This window comes from Sus scrofa, chromosome 6 (genome assembly GCF_054392235.1).
Source record: "Sus scrofa isolate SSC_HxYL_T2T_F1_AM1 chromosome 6, Sscrofa_HxYL_maternal_Yorkshire_Landrace_v2.0, whole genome shotgun sequence".
Lineage (NCBI taxonomy): Eukaryota > Metazoa > Chordata > Mammalia > Artiodactyla > Suidae > Sus > Sus scrofa.
The window spans coordinates 75,357,451-75,375,376 of NC_139388.1; the positions used below are offsets into that span (position 1 = coordinate 75,357,451).

Consider the following 17,926-nt stretch of genomic DNA (forward strand, 5'->3'; position numbering starts at 1 on the left):
GTTGCGATCTCTGTAGAAAAGTGCTTCTGGCTGGGGTGATCAGAGGAAGCTCTGGTGGTGGAAGAGTTAACCTAGAACAACTGACAACATCCCAGAAGCACTGGGAAAAGGTACTGAAATGGGGGGGGGCACCTCACGGGCTGAAGAACAAACAAGTTTGCTTTAGTACAGGGTGAATATACGGAAACAGATTGTACCCTTATCTCTGGGGCTCCTTGAAGGTTCTAAAGAGATGCTTCAAGGGCAAATAAGAGATCAAGAAGGTAGGACTCTGGAAGTTCCCGTTGTGGTGCAGCGGAAATGAATCTGACTAGTATCCGTGAGGATGTGGGTTCAGTCCCTGGCCTCAGTGGGTTTAGGATCCGGCGTTGCCGTGAGCTGTGGTGTAGGTTGCACACGCAGCTCAAATCCTGCATTGCTGTGGCTGTGATGTAGGCTGGCAGCTAGAGCTCCAATTTGGGAACCCTTCAAGTGCTGCAAGTGCGGCCCTAAAAAGCAAAAAAAAAAGAAGGTAGGACTCTGGGTTTTTCCCATGCTCCATCTGGCTCTCCCCAAAATGAGCAGCATTACTTATATGTGTTTGGCATCTTGGATTTTTATTTATTTATTTTTCTTCTACATCTGCCAGGTGCCAGTAGAACTCAAGCACTCTTCTAGGGACTAGGAATATAGCAGGGCATAAAATAGCCCCTAGTCCCTGCATGGCTCGAGCTTACATTCTAACGTCAGTGAAGAAGGGAGACAGCAGTAAGTAGAATAAAAGGTGAACATAATGTAAGTGGAGCAAGAGCAATAGAGAGTTCTTGGAAGTTTGCAGTTTTAAATGGAATGCTCTGGAAAGGTCGTACTAAGGTGATATTTGAGCAAAAACTTAAAATGAGGAAGCAAGCCATGCAGGTTTCTGGGCAGAAAGAGTTCTGGGAAAAGGGAACCACTTGTGCAAAAGCCTAAAGAAGGAGCATGTCCGGCAGATTCTAGGAACAGAAACGAGGTCAGTGTGTAGGCAGGATGGGTCACGGTGAGCGGTAAGGTCACGGTGTTGACAGGAAGCGAGTTTGTATAGAGGTATTGATCCACATGAGGACTTGGGTTTTACTTTTAGTAAAATGGGAAACCATCAGAGGGTTTTAACCAAAGAGTGATATAATCTGACTTAAGCTTTAATAGATCACCCTGGCTGCCTGTATTAAGAATGGACAGTTGGAGAGCCAGAGTCAGAGCTGGGAGAAGTCCTCAGATCCTTGGATATTACTTGAAAGTAAATCCAACAGAAAATCCTGATTTGTTGGATCTGGAGTCTGAAAGAGAAGCAGAAATTAAGGATCACTCCAAGGTTTTAGGCCTTGTGACTGGGAGCCTGGAGTTACCATTAACCAGGAATGCAGCATTTTGGTAGAGCAAGATTAGGAACTCAGTGTTGGACATACTAACCTTGAGGTCGCTACTAGACATCCAGGTGGAGGAGCCAGGTGGACACAAGGATTAGTGTGAATTGAGTTTGGAGGAGAGGTCTGAGCTGCAGACATAAATTTGATGGGAGTTCCCTGATGGCGCAGCAGGTTAAGAATCCAGCTTTGTCACCTGTGGCTTGGGTCACTGCCATGGCACAGGTTTGAACCTTGGCCCGGGAAGTTATGCATGCCAAGGGTGTGTGCCCCCCACCACCCCAAAAAAAGGAAAAAAAATTTTGACAATGTCAACTTCTTAATTTTTGATGATTGTACTGTGCTTATGTACTAAGCATGAACAACCCCCTCCTCCCCAAATTAGGCAATGAATATTGAAATATTTAGGGGAAAGGGGGCATCATATCTGTGACTTAGTCTCAAACAGTTCAGGGGAAATAATTATATATAGATAGATGGATAGAAAATAATAGCACAAAGATGATAAATTTAACATTTGAAGAATCTGGTTGAAAGATAGAGTTCTTTCTACATTTTTACCCCTTTTCTGTAAGTCTGAAATTACTTCGCAGTAGAACACGTTCTTTTTTCTTTCTGTCTTTTGTTTTTTTAGGGCTGCACCTGTGGCATGTGGAGGTTCCCAGGCTAAGGGTCAAATCGGAGCTGAAGTCACTGGCCTACACTATAGCTCAGGACAACGCCGGATCCTTAACCCACTGAGCGAGGCCAGGGATGGAACCCTCGTCCTCATGGATGCTAGTCGGGTTCGTTAACTGCTGAGCCACGACAGGAACTCCCACAGTAGAACACTTTTTAAAAGTGAAAGAGAGAGTGCAGAGGAAACGAATCTGACTAGTATCCACGGGGATACGGGTTTGATCCCTGGCCTTGCTCAGTGGGTTGGCGATCCGGCGTTGCTGTGAGCTGTGGTGTTTGTAGGTTGCAGACATGGCTTGGATCCCATGTTGCTATGGCTGTCGGGTAGACCGGCAGCTGTAGCTCCTATCCTGGGAACTTCCATATGCCACTGGTATGGCCCTAAAAAGCAAAAAAAAAAAAAAAAAAAAAAAAAAAAAGAAGAAGCAGCAGCAGTTTGTTAAGATGGGGTTAAAAAAAACCCAACAAAACTAAGCCCCATTCAGTGCTGCTTACATTAAACACACCTGTAATGAAAAGACAAGGGATTAAAGTGATGGAAAAAGATACCGTGCAAACATTAACCAAAAGAAATCTGGTACTAATATCAGACTTGATAGACTTAAATTGGAGTGAGAAGTAAATTCCAGAACAGTACAGTCAGTCACCAGGAGGATTTAACATTTCTAAGTTTGTGCATACCTAGTAACATAGTTTCAATACACTCAAAGCAAAAGTGGACAGAACTGAAAGGAGAACTAGACAAAATTATCATTTCATAATGGAAGGTTTTAAAACATCATCCTCAATACTTGGTAGTACAGACAGAGCAGTCGAGATTCTACCAACACACTTAATAAACTTCCCATATGTATATTTCTATATTCCATGTTATATGCAGTATATAACTTAGCGGAAATAACCTCTAAGAAGGGCAGTTCGTGAATATCTATCAAAATTAAAATTGCACATTTCTGAGTCTACTTCCAGAAGTCTATATAATTAATTAATGTTTCTATATAACCACACAATTAGTTGTATATAGATATTATATATTTGTATACAGCTATATAATTAGTTATATATAAATGTCATATATGCCTACATATGTGTAAAAGACACTAAGCTCAATGAAGACAGTAAGTATACAAAAAGATGTTCAACCTCATTAGTCAACAAATGCAAAGAAACACAAATTAAAATCAGGATGAGATAACACTTTACACTCACCAGAGTTGAAAAAACCGAGAGCTTTGATGGTGTATGTGCTCTTGGTGTGTGAGTCGGTGTAGCCACGTTGGAAGCTGTTGGCAGTACCCATTGAAACTGACAACACTACGACCCAGCAGTTCCCCTCTAAAATGTATGTATAAGGATCTCAATGGCAGCCTTAATTATAGTGTGTTCAAACCTGGAAACAAATAGACGAACTGTGGTTCACTCTCATGCTATGTAAGAATACTCTATCGTAGTGCAACAGCGTGGGTGACTCTCTCAAGCCTAACGCTGAGTGAAAGGAACCCTTTGTAAAAGAATTTTCCTGCATTATTCCATTTATATAGAACGTTCAAAACTAAGCGAACTTAATCTGGGGTATTAGGTGCAACTGGGAAGGAACAGGAGGGACACACCTGAAGCTGTTCTAGTTTTGATCTGAGTGATTGTTACATGGGTGTTTTTCTGTGTGAAAATTCATTAACCTTTGCATGCTTTTCTGTATGTATATAGAACACCAAAAGGTGTTTACTTAGGAAGTTCCCTTGTGGCACAGCTGGTTAAAGATCCAACATTGCTGCAGCTGTGGTGCAGACCGCACCTATAGGGCGCAGGTTTGATCCCTGGCCCAGGAACTTCCACATGTTGCAGATGCAGCCAAAAAAAAAAAAAAAAAAAAAAAAAGAAAGGAAGAAATGTTTACTTAAAACTACAATGGAAAAAAAAAACCCAGAAAACTACGAGATCTTTTTTACCTTTCAGAATGACAGAGAGAAAAAGCTTGATAAAATCACGTAGGCAGAGTTGCGGGAAATAGACATGCACACACTGATGGGATATAAGTGGAAATAACCTCTAAGAAGGGTAGTTTGTCAATATCTATCAAAATAAAATTGCACATTTCTGAGTCTACTTCCAGGGACAAACTTGCATATGTACTAATGGCACATACGAGGCTTAGTACTGGGGCTTTGTTTGTAACAGTAAAAGTTCAGTGAGAGCCATGCGGAATTACGATCATCCATGTGATGGAATCCCTTATAGCTGTTAAGTAGAGTAAGAAGGGCTCTGTAGGATACAGTAAGTAAAAATAGCAAGGAGTCGAGTAGTATTTATACCATGTTATTACTTGTATTAGAAATGTGTATGTATACACACACCCATGTATGAATTGTATAAAATACATGAATATATGGGAGTTCTCGTCATGGCTTAGTAGTTAACGAACCCGACTAGTATCCATGAGGACGCATGTTCGATCCCTGGCCTTGCTCAGGGGGTTGGGGATCCCGCGTTGCCGTGATCTCTGGTGTAGGTCACAGACACAGCTCGGATCCCTTGTTGCTGTGGCTGTGGTGTAGGACAGCCTGGGGTTGAACTGGAGCTGTAGCCATACATATATTCATATATACATGAATATTTGAAATCAGTTTCATATGCATAGAGTACCTTTAGAAGGTGTGTGAAAAACTGGTGGCAGTGGTGGCCTCTGGAAGATAGAACTAGGTGACCTGTAGCAGGCATGGGAGGGAGACCTGATTTTTTGCGGTATACCTTCTGATATCTCTAGAATACAGAGTTGTACTATGGGGATATATCTATTAAACGTTAGTGTTTAAAGTCATTGTTCAGAATTCCTTGGAAAGAGAGGATGCAGGAGACTAGTGTATTACCTTCCAGTAAGTCCAACAAAGCCACGTTTTCCTTCACAGTGAAACAGATCCTTGGTTTAACACCACATGACACGGTTGGCTTTGCAGAAGGGTGCCAAGATGTATGGGGGAAAATACCCTGCAGCAGGGTGCTCAGCCTGCCAGGGTGTGGGAACGAGCTGATGAGCAGACAGTAAATTCAGACCTCCTGTGTCACGCTCACTCGGAGACAAAACACTCGTTGAGTGAAAGGGTGGGCCCCCCTCTACTGTTTATAGTGTAATTTTTCCTTCTCTCTTTCCTTCTGAATGTGTATAAGTTGAATTCAGATTAAGTTAAAAGTGAGGCAACTCTGCTTCCTTTGTGCTTTTTAAAAATGTAATTGAGATCATGCTATGACTATAACATCTGCTTTTTATGTCTTAATGTATCAAAAGCATTTTCTCATGCCATCAAAAATTGTTCATATGACTGTGAACATTTGAATAATGTTACATTGCTCAAGTATTTCATAATTTGCCTAATCATTCCTCTTTGGACATTTACGTTGTTTAAAATTTTATGTTTAAATATGGTGATGAGCCATCTTTGTATGTTAGTCTTACACTATGTTATTTTATTGTTTCTGAGAAGTAAAATTGTCATCAAAGGGTATGGAATATTTTTAAATACTCTTGAGAGTGCTGAATTGTCTTCCAGAAATTGTCCGTTTGCAAGTGTTCTTGTGCAAAAAAAGTCAGAATAGGGAAAAAGTCAATCTTAGTAACTTCACCGGCACATTTGAATGCTGTGCTCGAAGCCAGGGATGTCATTGTCCCTTTCAACCTGAACAGAGGCCTGAACTGTTTCCCCTCGTGCCCGGTGGAGTCACGAGGAAAACAGCCTGTGTTCTGAAGCCTGACTTTGAGATGCAGCTCACTGTCTGTGTGCCTCGCTTCCTCATGTGTGAAATAGGGACAGTAAAGTACCGCTCACCTGTGGCCGCCTGGGCTCTGAGCTACATGGGCCCACAAGGTGCCACAAACACAGGGATGTGGAGCCCTGGAGCTGGGCACCTCCACGGCCCTGCACAGGGCAGTCTTGGGGTCCAAAGAGTGAAAATGTAAAAGCTCCTAAAATGCTTTGACTCTTGGGTTTAGTCGATTTTGGCTATTATGCTGAGTGGAGAGTGGAAATAATGATTTTTAAGTTTTCTCCATGCTTTTCTTTGTTTCCATGTTTTCTCTAGTAGTTGTGCTATTTTAACCAATAGATATGTATCTGTATATATTATCATGTATGTATATATTACAGGGTTACATGTATTATGTGGTAGATAGAAGATAGACAAAATACTTATCCAATATTTAAGAAATTGCGGGGAAGAGGGAGGCTGCCATTTAACAGGTGGGGAAGATGAGGTCTTTTCTCTCGCATGGCCTAGCAGAATAAGCACTCAAATATTTACAGACATGGTTGAGTACTTAATATTTATCTCCACACTAATAATGTTGACAGTAGCAACCAATACCACGTTCATTTGAGCTACACAAATAGGTGGTGACAAAATAACGCATTGACCTATTAGAACATAACATGTTTTAATGTGTTAATATCAGATTACTCTGAAGACTTCAAAAAAAATCCTCATGGCTGCACGATCATGTAAAACTTACAGAAGTAAGTTGAAGGCCAAAGACTAAACCTTCTGACCATATATTTAAGATTGAAGATATAAAAGAAAACCTCACATGAACGCTGAACTTTTGTAGGATTCAGCGAAGCGACGGAGTGTGCCTCGGTGCGTGGGACTGTTGTGAGAGGGTTTTCTTTAAGGAACAAACCTCTCCACCTTGGTTTGTGTCCTACAGTAGGGGTTTCCCAAGTCAGGCCGTTGCAAGTACCATATGAAACAGCGTATGGCCATCCCTACCATCCCAAAGCCAATGTTTGTTTTGTTGCAGTGATGGAAATATTTCCATTGGGTGAAGCAAATATTTAGAGCTGAAAGAAACATTTGGGCAGCCAGGATGTGTCAAAATAGAACAGATGCCTGCCTTTTAAAAACACAATTAAAGGAGTTTCCATCGTGGTGCAGCGGAAACGAAGCTGACTAGGAACCATGAGGTTGCGGGTTCGATCCCTGACCTTGCTCAGTGGGTTAAGGATCCGGCGTTGCCGTGAGCTGTGGTGTAGGTTGCACATGCAGCTCGGCTCTGATGTGGCTGCGGTGCAGGCCGGCAGCTGTAGCTCCAATTCGACTCCTAGCCTAGGAACCTCCATATGCTGTAGGTTCCACCCTAAAAAGCAAAAAGCAAAACGAAACACCCCCACACACACACTCACACAATTAAAAAAAGAGAAAGCTACCTTGTACTTGGCTGTTGGGGGTACAGCCACAATGGGTTAAGCAAGAAATTTGATATTGCGGATATCATTCTAACCCCAGCTCCTGGGCGTATCTCTGTCCCTTTTCCTGTCTTGGTTTTTCTCTCCCAGAAAATGGGGATAACCTTTCTCAGTGATTTTGTTAACAACTAAGGGTCCCCCCCCCCCCACATATTTTCATTGTTCTTAAAAATTAATTTATTCTTTTGATCAGAAATATAGCCACCTGGAACAGAGTCTGTAAGGATATGCAGTGAAAACAGCCTGCCTTCCGTCTCTGTCCCCAGCTGATGGTGTCTTGTCCGTCTGTGACCAGCATGACCTGTTTCATGTCTGCCTTTATTTTATGCATGTGCACACAACTAAACAGCTGTGTTTGTATGTGTGTGTACAGATACACGACTGTTTGAAGACCCAGAGTCCTGTGTACCCTTCACCTAGATCTCTCCGTGTCCGATTATACACTGTTTGTTTTTCTTTATTTTCAAGGTGGTTGGTTCTAAAAGTTTGCTTATTTAAAATGTGCTGAGTGTGTCGGGCGGCAGAGTGGGGAGCAGGCATGTCAGGCCCCCGTGCCGGAAAAGGAGCCTGTGCTGGCTGAAAGTCCGCTTCTGCCACTGGGGCTCACTCTGGCTGTGAGGAAGCCTCTGTCCCTCCCCAGGGTCTTTTTTCTTGATCCGTGAAACAGAAGAAAAGAAAAAGAAGAAGAGACAGACTAGATGAGCTCCACCTTTTCTCCCAGATCTGGATTGCTTTGGTTGTCAAAGGTTTTCTTTTCTTTTCTTTTCTTTCTTTCAAAACAAACGTCACTGCCTCTTCTAAAAGGATCGAGATTCAGGTCTAGTTGATGGTGTTTATTAACTTGGCTTTTCCACATAAGCGCAAACACCGGTGTGGCTTCCCTGGCCTTTGGCATTCAAGTAGCAGCGATTCCTGATTATCGTGCTCCCCAGTCTTTTAGCCCCAGTTCCTTTCCCGGGCCTTGTTCACTGTGCTGTGGGAAGGGCTGACGTCCCAGCCTGTTGCCAAGGACCTACTTGCAGGGTTAGACACGGCTATCTGGACAGCCGGCAGCAATATTTGTTGTGGTTTGGAATTGATGATCAAATGTGGGAAGTGACTCCTCTTTTTGTTTTTAATTTAGCAGAGAGGGATTAAAAGGAGAAAAGGCAACCCTTTCAGACTATAGATCTAAAAATAGACACCATAGATGCTGATTGGAAACCCTCCCAGTCTTTCATGTGAGAGATCTCAATTTGTGTTACACGGAGGGGCAGCTCACTTCTGTCTTGTTCACCAGTTATACTACTCCCCAGAGGAGCTCAATAAATTTTATAGGGAAGTTTCCTCCTTATGCGGAAGGAGCTAAAGCTCAGCGACTGGTGTGGCTGAAATAATTTAGGGCTCTGAGGGAGCCCGTCTGCCGTGTAGAGTAAGGTGTCGGAAGTAGATGTGCAAGAACTTTTGGTCTTGGTTGATTTGACTGTGTCATCGATAGCACCTGGCACTAGCGCCTGTGACCCTAGCCTGTCAGATGTGGAATTAAGCCGCTCCCTGAAACTCGCATGTAGTTCACTGCTAAATTGGTCCTTCTGCATGCTTCACTGGTGGTGGCTGCCGAGCTTGCCTGCTGACCTGCTGTCGGTTTCATCACTAACCCCTTGAAACCTCCGAACTTGGACTTGGCTGAGTTTTTACATCTCTCTTCTGCCCCTCCGAGCGGCACAGAGATCCTCTCCCTGACATTAAGAAGGCAGAGCCGCCTTCTCTGATAGTGGACCACGCCTGCCGGCTTCCTTAGGCTCTGAGCTAGCGGTGCGGTGCATTTCGCGCTGGCTTTTTACTCAGTGATTTATACTCGGAGACGTGGCTGGGTGATATCCAGTGTCCTTTTGTCTTTGTGTTTATTTTTCTTGCACATTTAATGTATTTAAAGGATATATTGTCTTTATGGTTCACTGGGATAAGGAGGGGACTGGTGCAAGTTTTAATGAGTGGTCCCCGGCTCTCTGTGTTGAGATGAGAATTATATTCTTGGTTAGATATCTCTCTCTCTTTCCTAAGGTAGCAGGAGGCAGTGTTTTGCTGCTTTTTGAAATAGCATTTCTGCCTAATGATTTTTAGGATACTGAGAGGACATTCAATTTCAGGGCACCATCAGCAACTTTTTCTCCTGTTGTTTGAACTTTGCTCATTTAAGGAGAAGGGAGAGTGTGGCGTCTTGTTCTTGAATTTACATATCAGTATCAAGGTGGTGGGAACCAGCCCCAGCATCGGATCAGTTTTTATAAAAACTCTTTCGGTCAGGGTCATAATATTTGGAAGTAGTTTTCTCAGAAACTGTTTTTGCTACTTGGGAATAGTTAATCAGCAGAGAAGAAAGCGTTTGGCGTATTTGCTTAATATTTTAACCAAGTGAATTAGACAGGTTGGGGGGCTGGGGGAGGGGGTAAGAAAGTGGGTGGGGGAGGCCCCATAAACAAGGTGATATATAATATTTTTTTTGTTCTCCTTTTTAAATAAATACCGATCAGCTTTATGTTCAGAGACAATAGGAGCCGTTGGCTTAAATTTGCAGTTTACTGTATTTATGGCTGTAATATCAAGGTGCTGCCGTCGTAATTTCATGCCCCAATGAGAAGAGCAAGGTCGAAGCAAATGCTTCCATCGGCATCTGCTAACACACTAACTCATAAACAAGGCCCGGCTGGATCAGGTGGCACGGAATAATACAGGCTAATGAAATACAGCACAGCTTTCCATTACTGTTAGTTTTTACAGTGTCGTCATTACGTGTAATTTATGTTTAAAAAATTCAATTTTATACAAGGCACTGGGAAATAGGGGTCTACAGGTCATCCAACGACTTTTAGAGGCTCTGAGAGTCCTTATTGTACTCCACTGTTCCAACGAAATATTAATAAAATAAAATAAAAATACTTTTTTCCCTTTCTCCCTCCCCTAACCTTTTCTGAGAGAGTTGATTTTTCTTTTAATTTGGGGAGTATTTTTAGCCAGCTGTCTTCTCTGCCTCATCTCCCGCCAGCGTGTGCATGGGTAGATAACTAGTTGTGTTCCAAGAGAGGTGACCCCTGCCCCGTCTCCCTGCGTCCCAGATGAATCTCCTAAGTCCTGTAAATAGAGGGACTGTGATGGGGGAGGAAGATGGCTTGAGTGGCCAGCCCACAACTGCTGCCCGTTGTCCCGGGCCTTCTGGCCCGCTTCCCTAATCCCCATCAGACTCCGCATTTTTGTTATAAACCTCGGACTGGGCTGGAAGGTGCTGTCAGGCGTTCATCACCTTTCTTATTTCCAAACCATTCCTAACCTTGCTGTCCCAGTGGTGGTTTGACCTGCAGGATGCAGAGAACACTGCTGTCTGCTGTCATCTGTCTTTCTGCTTGGGCTGCCTAGAGCCGGGCCCCGTGGCTGTGCCCAGCGGTCAGTGGGGATGAGGGACAGCATTGAACTTCCTGATTCTGAGAAGCCCGTGCACAGTCTGTCCTACAGAAAGGTCGGCCCTTCCCAGTGCCTGGTTTTGTTTGAGCTGGGAAAGAACCCAGTGGCTCTGGGAGCCAGTAGGCTACAGCTCACGGAGTAAACTGGTTTCATTTTGTTTGCATTTTAATAGAAATCCATAGAAAAAGAAAACAATTTTGTTTCTCTGCTAAGGGCGAAAAACAAGCAGGTGAGGCAGCCCCAGGGCTGTTCACGTCAGCTGCAGTAACATGGGCTTTATTGATCAATAGAATGTAGCTCACGTGTTCTGTTCTTTTAAAAGAATCCCACCCTGGAGAACGTGTTGGGAACAAGTCTTTGGCCCAGCATCTATGCAGAGGCAGTCTCCTGGCAAAGGGAGCTGTTTGGGGGAGGAGATTCCGGAGAACCGAGGGAACTAGAGGTCGGCCGGTTTTACGGATCAGGCAGCCCTGGTGTTCACGGTGAACCGGTGCTCTCTCCCTCTCAGAGGCAGGCGTCCTGCTCCGCCTGCTCACCTTGGACAAGTCCCCTCGTCCCTTGCTCCCCCTCTTGACTAAAGCTGGGGGGCGGGGGATGGAATACCTAACTGAGCAGGACTTTTTGAGATTTGCTCTCTGTCAATAATGTAGTTGGATTGTCAGCGTCACAGACCGGGAGAGGGGCTGGTAGCTCCTGGAATCGCCAAGTCGCGGAGGTGAAGTCACAGAAAGCATCTAAATGCAAAGTGCCAGTGATATCAGATCGTGCGGTTTGACAGTCCAACTAAAAGAAAATTTGGGGCGTTATTAAAATTGGCTGATTCTTCCAAAGGCAGCAGCTACAGGGCGACTTGGGGCAGGGAGGAGAGGGAGGAGGTTTGCCTGACAGGCCGGGGACACCCTTTCCTCCCGCCTCTGCCTCTGCGCAGTCCTTGCTCGGTCCCTCTGTGGTTAGATTATTCCTTGCAGATAGCAATCAACTGGAAGGAAGTGTGTGTGTCTAATTTGCATGAGATTATTTAAAACAAAAAAAAAAAAGGTCTGCATTAGTCAGGGTGATGGTAAACAACGCAAAGAGATGCCTTTTATAATATAGCCTGCGCCTCAGCTTTCAGAGCCAAATATAATTCACCTACAATTGGCAGTTTCCTTTATTATTCCTTTTAACCTTTTGGATTCTGCAAGGTCTCAGTCTAAGCTCGCCACTCTTTACCTCCGTGGGGGTGGGCGGGAAGCCGGATGTCTTCTGTGTGGGCCCCAGGGCAGCACCCTGGCCCTAAAGGCAGGGTCCCCTGAGTGCTGGGAACTGGTGACGGGGTAGGTGACGGTTGTCTTCTGACCCCACCTCAGTCTCTGTGAGTCCTGGTGAGTCGCTTGCTTCTTGTGGCATTGATCTTCGCTAAGCTGGGGACCCTCCAGAGGAGAAGGCCGCTGAGAGAGGCGAAGGCACCCGTCTGTGAGAGACCTTGGGGTTCATTTGATGAGAGTATTAGAAGGAGACGAGGTGCCATTCAAAAAGTCTTCAAGTGTCAAATAGGACCCCAGTCATGAAGTTCCTGGGTTGGTTTGGCGTAGCCCCCAGACAACGTCTTACCTGAGGGTGGGGTGCTGGTGGTGGGGGTGGAGGAAGACAAGTTAATCCTAATTTTTTTTTTTTAACACGACGCAGACTTAAGACGTCGTTTTGGACTCTACCACTTGATGTGTTGTAACTCTGTGTTAGCATGGGAGGTCGCCCGTGGCGCCGTCTTCTCTCGCTGCTGATTATGACTGGTTAAAAGAGCGGGTTTCTGTGCTAGCATGGGAAGTCACCAGGCTGGAGATGGAGAGCCTGGGGCTTCATCTGGCATCACCATGCTTTTACTCCTATGTTTGAGGCATATTTTTCACCCTCCTTGGACCTCAGTGTGTGTGTGTGTGTGTGTGTGTGTGTTTATCTGTTAAGTAAGGGTAATGGCTGGGATAATGGCCCAGCCCTGAAATTATATTATTCGATGAGATCGTTAAAATGCTTGTTTTTTAAAAAAGAAGAAAAATGATTCATTTTCTGTAACTAAATCAGCATCCCGACTCTTGGAGAACTAGGGATATCAGAATTCCAGCCAATGTAAATTTAGAGCATCAAATGATAAGGTCTCTGTAAAGCAAGAGCTTGGAAGGAAGTGCTGATGCCCTTTAAACCGCGGCCTCGCTAGTGGGCTCGGCTGCAATAATGCAAGGAACATGTTTTATTAGGAAAATAGGCTTCGTAAAAGCTCAGGGCCAGAGGGCAGAACAACACCCAGGGAGTCCTGTCCCTTTAACCAGTGCCAGCTCTCAGGGCCACAGCACAGCCTGTAACTTACGGTATATTTCCCCAGCGTTAAACATTATCGTACTTGTTTATATTTGAAAGAGCCAAAAGGGAAAATGAGAATGCAACTGAATGCTCCTTTTGGGAAAATTATCCTCATTTGCAGCCAGCGGCTGACAAGGCACACGAACCACCAGGTTTATAGAATTCCGTAGTGTACCAGTGACCATCAGCTTGTGCTGAGGTCGCCCGTGCCACTGTCTTCTCTAGTGGCTGATTATGACTGGTTAAAACAGTGGGTTTCCTACTAGAACTCCGAGAGGGGTCCCCCTTCCTACTTAGAAGTGACTGGCGGTCCGTGCCCAGGCTGGAGCCCGAGAGCTGCTCGCCCAGGGCAGCGTGTTCTCTGGTTTTGCCCGGCTCGTCTGTGTGCTGCCGCTGTTCCTGGGAGGTGGGGTCGCAGCAAAGCAGGCCTTGGGCAGCAAGCTGGAGCTTAGAGGGGAAGACCATCCCTGGTACTCAAACTTGGCTTCTGCGTTTGAGGTGCCAGGTGCCAGAAAATGATCCTCTTTGCACCCCGCCAGCCCTTCGTCTGTCCCGGTGTCGTGGTCGGTCTGTCGAGAGGATGGTGCACTCCCCCATGGCCAGCCCAGCAGCACTCAGAGCTCACGAGGGGCCTTGCCCGTCCCTGGCTGGCTCCCCTGCATGCAGGGGGGGAAGGGGGAAAGAGAGGCCGTGTTAATTGGGGATAGACCCCCCACTGCTCAGTGCGGAGCTGAGAAGGAAGGCCCGGGCGTTTGGAATACTTAGGGCCTCTCCCTTGGCTGCCTGGGTAGGGCGTGAGAAGTTGGAGGGACGGCTGCAGCGGGCTCGCGCGCCGGGATGGTGCAGGGCAGAGCTGTGCTTTAGCGCATTAATGTGCTCGTCTATTATCCCCCTGGCACGGAGCGCGAGGCACCAGGCTTTGGAAGATGCTGATCCTCAGAACCTCCTGTACTTCATCTACCCCCAGGGGCAGATAGGCCGTGCCTTGGGCCTCTAATGGAGAGCTGCCGACCAGATGTGGAAACGCTCTCGGCTCCAGTTTAAAAGCTCTGCGCTGCGGCTGGACTGCATGTTGGGATTCCCAGAACAGCGCAGGCCAGCCAGAGTGCTCTTTTGCAGACCAGCAGTGACCTCCCACTCTCAGCAGCTAGAGCACTTTTGAGCACACGTCCTCGTCCCGAGCTGCCCTGTGGAAACATCTTTCTCACACCCGTGTGCCACTCTCTGTTCCGATTGGTCAGTGCCCTCACCCTCTTCCCGCAGAGCTGGCGTCCCCAGTCCGCCTCACACCTGTTGAAGTAGTCCAGCCGTGCAACCCCCGGAAATGTGGTCTTCACATTCGGTGTTTCACCTGCTCCATATTCCTCCACAGGCATACCCTCTCCGCGTGCCACAGCCACTGCAGGTGGCGCCCTGCCGTTTCCTGCGGTCCCCAGCCAGCGCACTGTGGTGTAGAGTGTCGGGAGGATTTTTTTTAAAAAGGGAAAAAGAAAAACTAGCCAAAGGCAATATAGGCAGCCTATGATAGGCTAGAGTAATAATCATCTGAAAGTTTGGGTCTGGCCTTGTTTTGATCTGTTTTCTTGTTTTATTTTCTTCTTCACATTCTATATCCCATTCATACTAATCACAGTCAGTCCTGATTTTTCTTTTTATTTCTGCATTTGTCATAAAATAAAGCAAATTATTCCCGTCTTCAGAAACGATCTAGACTAATTAGTCGTCTCACCCAATAATTAGTTTTTTGTTTCCCTGTCTGTTTTCATGCATTATTGTTAGTTTTTTCCCCTCTTTTTTTAACACCATTACAGATTAAAATGAGCCACATTTGCAGTTGATGTTATCTGTTTTCGGGGGAAGAATGGAGAATTGCAGTACGGAGCGACTTCAAAAGCAGCAATAAACTCAAGGATAAATTAAGGAAATTGAATGAGCCACATTTGGAAGCAGTGTTGAGGCTAATATTCTGTCGCTTAAGGTTAAATTGCAGCTGAGAGAGGTTCTGGAGAATCCGAAATCGGGGAAGCAACTTAACCAGGATGCTAGGCATTCTGTGACTCTAAGGTCTTTTCTCAAATGAAGATTTTGTTGCAGCCACAGACAGTGGCAAAAGGTACTCACCTGCAGTTATGTCCTCTTCTCCCCCAGGGCTGACAGATGAAGAGATTGATGTGGCTTTCCAGCAGTCAGGCTCGGCTGCCGATGAGCCTGCGTCCTTGGGCCCAGCCACACAGGTGGTTCCTGTCCAGCCCCCTCACCTCATTCCGCAGCCATACAGTAAGTCACCTGCTCAAACTCCTGCTTTAACCTTGACTAGGATTCAGGATTCTGGCCCAGGAGCAGTGCTTCCCGTCTCCCCGACTCGGCAAGCTGGGAGAAACTGGGAGTAGGAGATGGCGCTTGGGTTTTTCCAAAAGAATGTGACACACCCGAATCCTCTTCCAGGCCAACTTTTAAGTATGCAACAAAGGTGTAAGAAGCGGCACAGGACCAGAATAAATGAATTTATTGTATGGTTTCAGGTATTTTGGTGTCAAGCAAGGATCTGGAAAAGTGTTTATCGGTTCTGTTTCCATTTTCTTATATCCGTGCTTTTTGCATGTTCCTGTTTCACTAATAAGAACATAAACATCTGATTCATGGCTGCATTCTTATTTGGTCCTTGAAATAACTTACCTCCTAATTTTATCTTCTAGAGTTAACATTAGTAGGTGCAGACTGGCCTTCCCCTCCCCACTCCCCTTTTCTTCCTTCCTTCCTTCCGTGTCCTGGCTATACTGTGTACATTTACGTAGTGGCAGTCTGCTGGTGAATTTCAGATTGCATGAGAAGGTCCTTTCTGAATGAAGCTTTTAATTATTACCTGAGAATGTGATCCATGAGAGGTTTTTTTTGTTGTTTTTACATGAAAGCTACTTTGGGAATAAAGGTTCTTTAAACTAGTAATAACCATATGCTTCCACAATATAAGCAGAACCCCGTCTTTAAGTCACTTATGAAAAATCCAGAAAGGTTAAAATTGATTCCAAAGCAGTAGAGTCCATGGAAGATTGCTGTTTTGTGTGTTTAACATAACATTTCAGCCTTGGGGAGTTACTGTTGTGGCTCAGTGGTAATGAACCCGACTAGTATTCATGAGGGACGCGGGTTTGAGCCCTGGCCTTGCTCAGTGGGTTAAAGATCTGGCGTTGCCGAGAGCTGTGGTATAGGTCGCAGACGTAGCTCGGATCTGGTGTGGCCATGGCTGTGGTGCAAGCTGGCAGCTGTAACTCCAGTTCGACCCCTAGCCTGGGAACTTCCACATGCTGTAGGTGCGGCCCTAAAAAGCAGAAAAACAAACAAGCAAAAGATTTCAGGCTTGGATCTGATGTCTTTCAAAATGTCTTATCTATAATTATCTTCATTTTAATTGTCTATCTCAGAAGTTTTATTTTTTTCAAAACATGATTTAAAAGGTGTTATATGTCAGATTTTAAAAGGCGCAATTTAAAATGCCAGACTTGTTTTGACCCCGACCACGGGGTCTGGCATTACCTTCTGGCCCCGGCTTCGACGTCTTTCCCACAGCTGGGGAGTTGCAGTTAGCTGTGTAGATAGCGCAAGGGCCGTGCAGTGGGTTAGAATCCGCTTTGCGTGTCACGGATCTCATTGAGACACAGCCTTCCCTTTGCTCTCTGGTTGAGGCGGAATGGGCGAGGCCAGGTAGCACGACTCTAGCTGCTCTCATCTGCAGTCGCCTTGTCTAGCAAACCGTCAGGGTTGTGTGGCCTCTGAGCGGAGGGGCGGTGCTGAGTGCTGGGCCTCGCAGGGGAGCTGTCGAGTCAGTGGCAGCTCTGCGTCAGGCCGGGACTCTTTTCTTTCTGTCTAAAGTTCTTCCCGACCCGTCATCCTGTGGCTTTGCGTCCCTCAGCTTACTCTCCATGTCGCTTTTAAACTAAAGGCTGAGTCTTCACACTTTTTCTTCAGTCGTGTCCCTGGGCCCCGCTGTTTGATGGAATTTGTCGAGGACAGGCAGTGGCAGCTGGGGTGCAGAGTTTTCTAAGAAGCACATCTGTTCTCTTCCAGCTGTTTCCTTCATGGCTTAATACCAAACAGGTCTCTTGGCTACTTGGAACCTTCTTGCTCAGTACAAATTGTTCTGGCGAGTCACAGAGTTGGCCTCAAACATGCGTGTGCCTGCTGTCGGTGGGCACAAAGGGTTAAGCTGCAGAAGAATGGGGCTGGGCGGGGCGATTCAGTCATTTAAATCATTCTCCTGCCCAGAGCTCTCTGAGAAAAAGCACTACATGGTTAGGTATTTAGGTAGGAGTATTTTTAAGAGTCTCCCAGCCCTAAAAATAAAATTCATCTTCTTAGAGACAGACTCCTTCCTGCTTTGACGCTGGTGTAAAAACAATGGTAATGGTAATTTTAAATACCTGGAGTTTTTAGTTGTCACTGTCAAGCCTCATTCTTCTTGTACCGTTACCCTGCGCGCTCAGCTCCGGGTGACTCTACCTCTTCACTTCTGTACTTTTGCCAAGAGGTGTCAAAACTGCTCAAAAAAAAAAAAAAGGCTTGATTTTGATTAATATAGAGAAACAAGACTTTGCCTGACTGATAATAAAACTGATAAATGACATTTGAATTACTTGTAGCGGTAATTTATTACATAAAATATCTTTTATTTGACATGCGATTAGTTGCTGGAAGCATCACTCAATCTGACTAGTTTAAACATGCTCTAAAATGAACCCCAGTAAAAACCAGGGCTGTCTGCTGCTGGCGTTATGAAATATACTAATCCTGGAGTGAGGAAAAAAATCTGACTTTAAATATTTAAATGATTAATTGGGTTTATATATTTTTTTTACC

At 45.3% G+C, this 17,926-nt stretch overlaps 1 protein-coding gene and 1 long non-coding RNA gene across 7 annotated transcripts in view; one reads left to right on the plus strand and one right to left on the minus strand.

Annotated features, from left to right (window-relative positions):
* The window catches only part of PEX14 (peroxisomal biogenesis factor 14), a 134,394-nt gene that overhangs the window by 92,338 nt on the left and 24,130 nt on the right, over nt 1-17,926 (plus strand). For all 6 annotated transcript variants that reach the window (XM_003127561.4, XM_084962771.1, XM_084962770.1 and 3 more), the window contains one exon: nt 15,221-15,349. In XM_003127561.4, the coding sequence (XP_003127609.1) occupies nt 15,221-15,349 (129 nt within the window). The remainder of the gene's footprint in view (nt 1-15,220; nt 15,350-17,926) is intronic.
* On the minus strand, nt 10,311-15,443 carry LOC146402557 (uncharacterized). Its single transcript, XR_014807049.1, has 3 exons — nt 15,194-15,443; nt 14,363-14,516; nt 10,311-13,728 (listed from the first exon to the last, which is right to left on the minus strand). It is a non-coding gene; the product is annotated as an uncharacterized LOC146402557 (long non-coding RNA).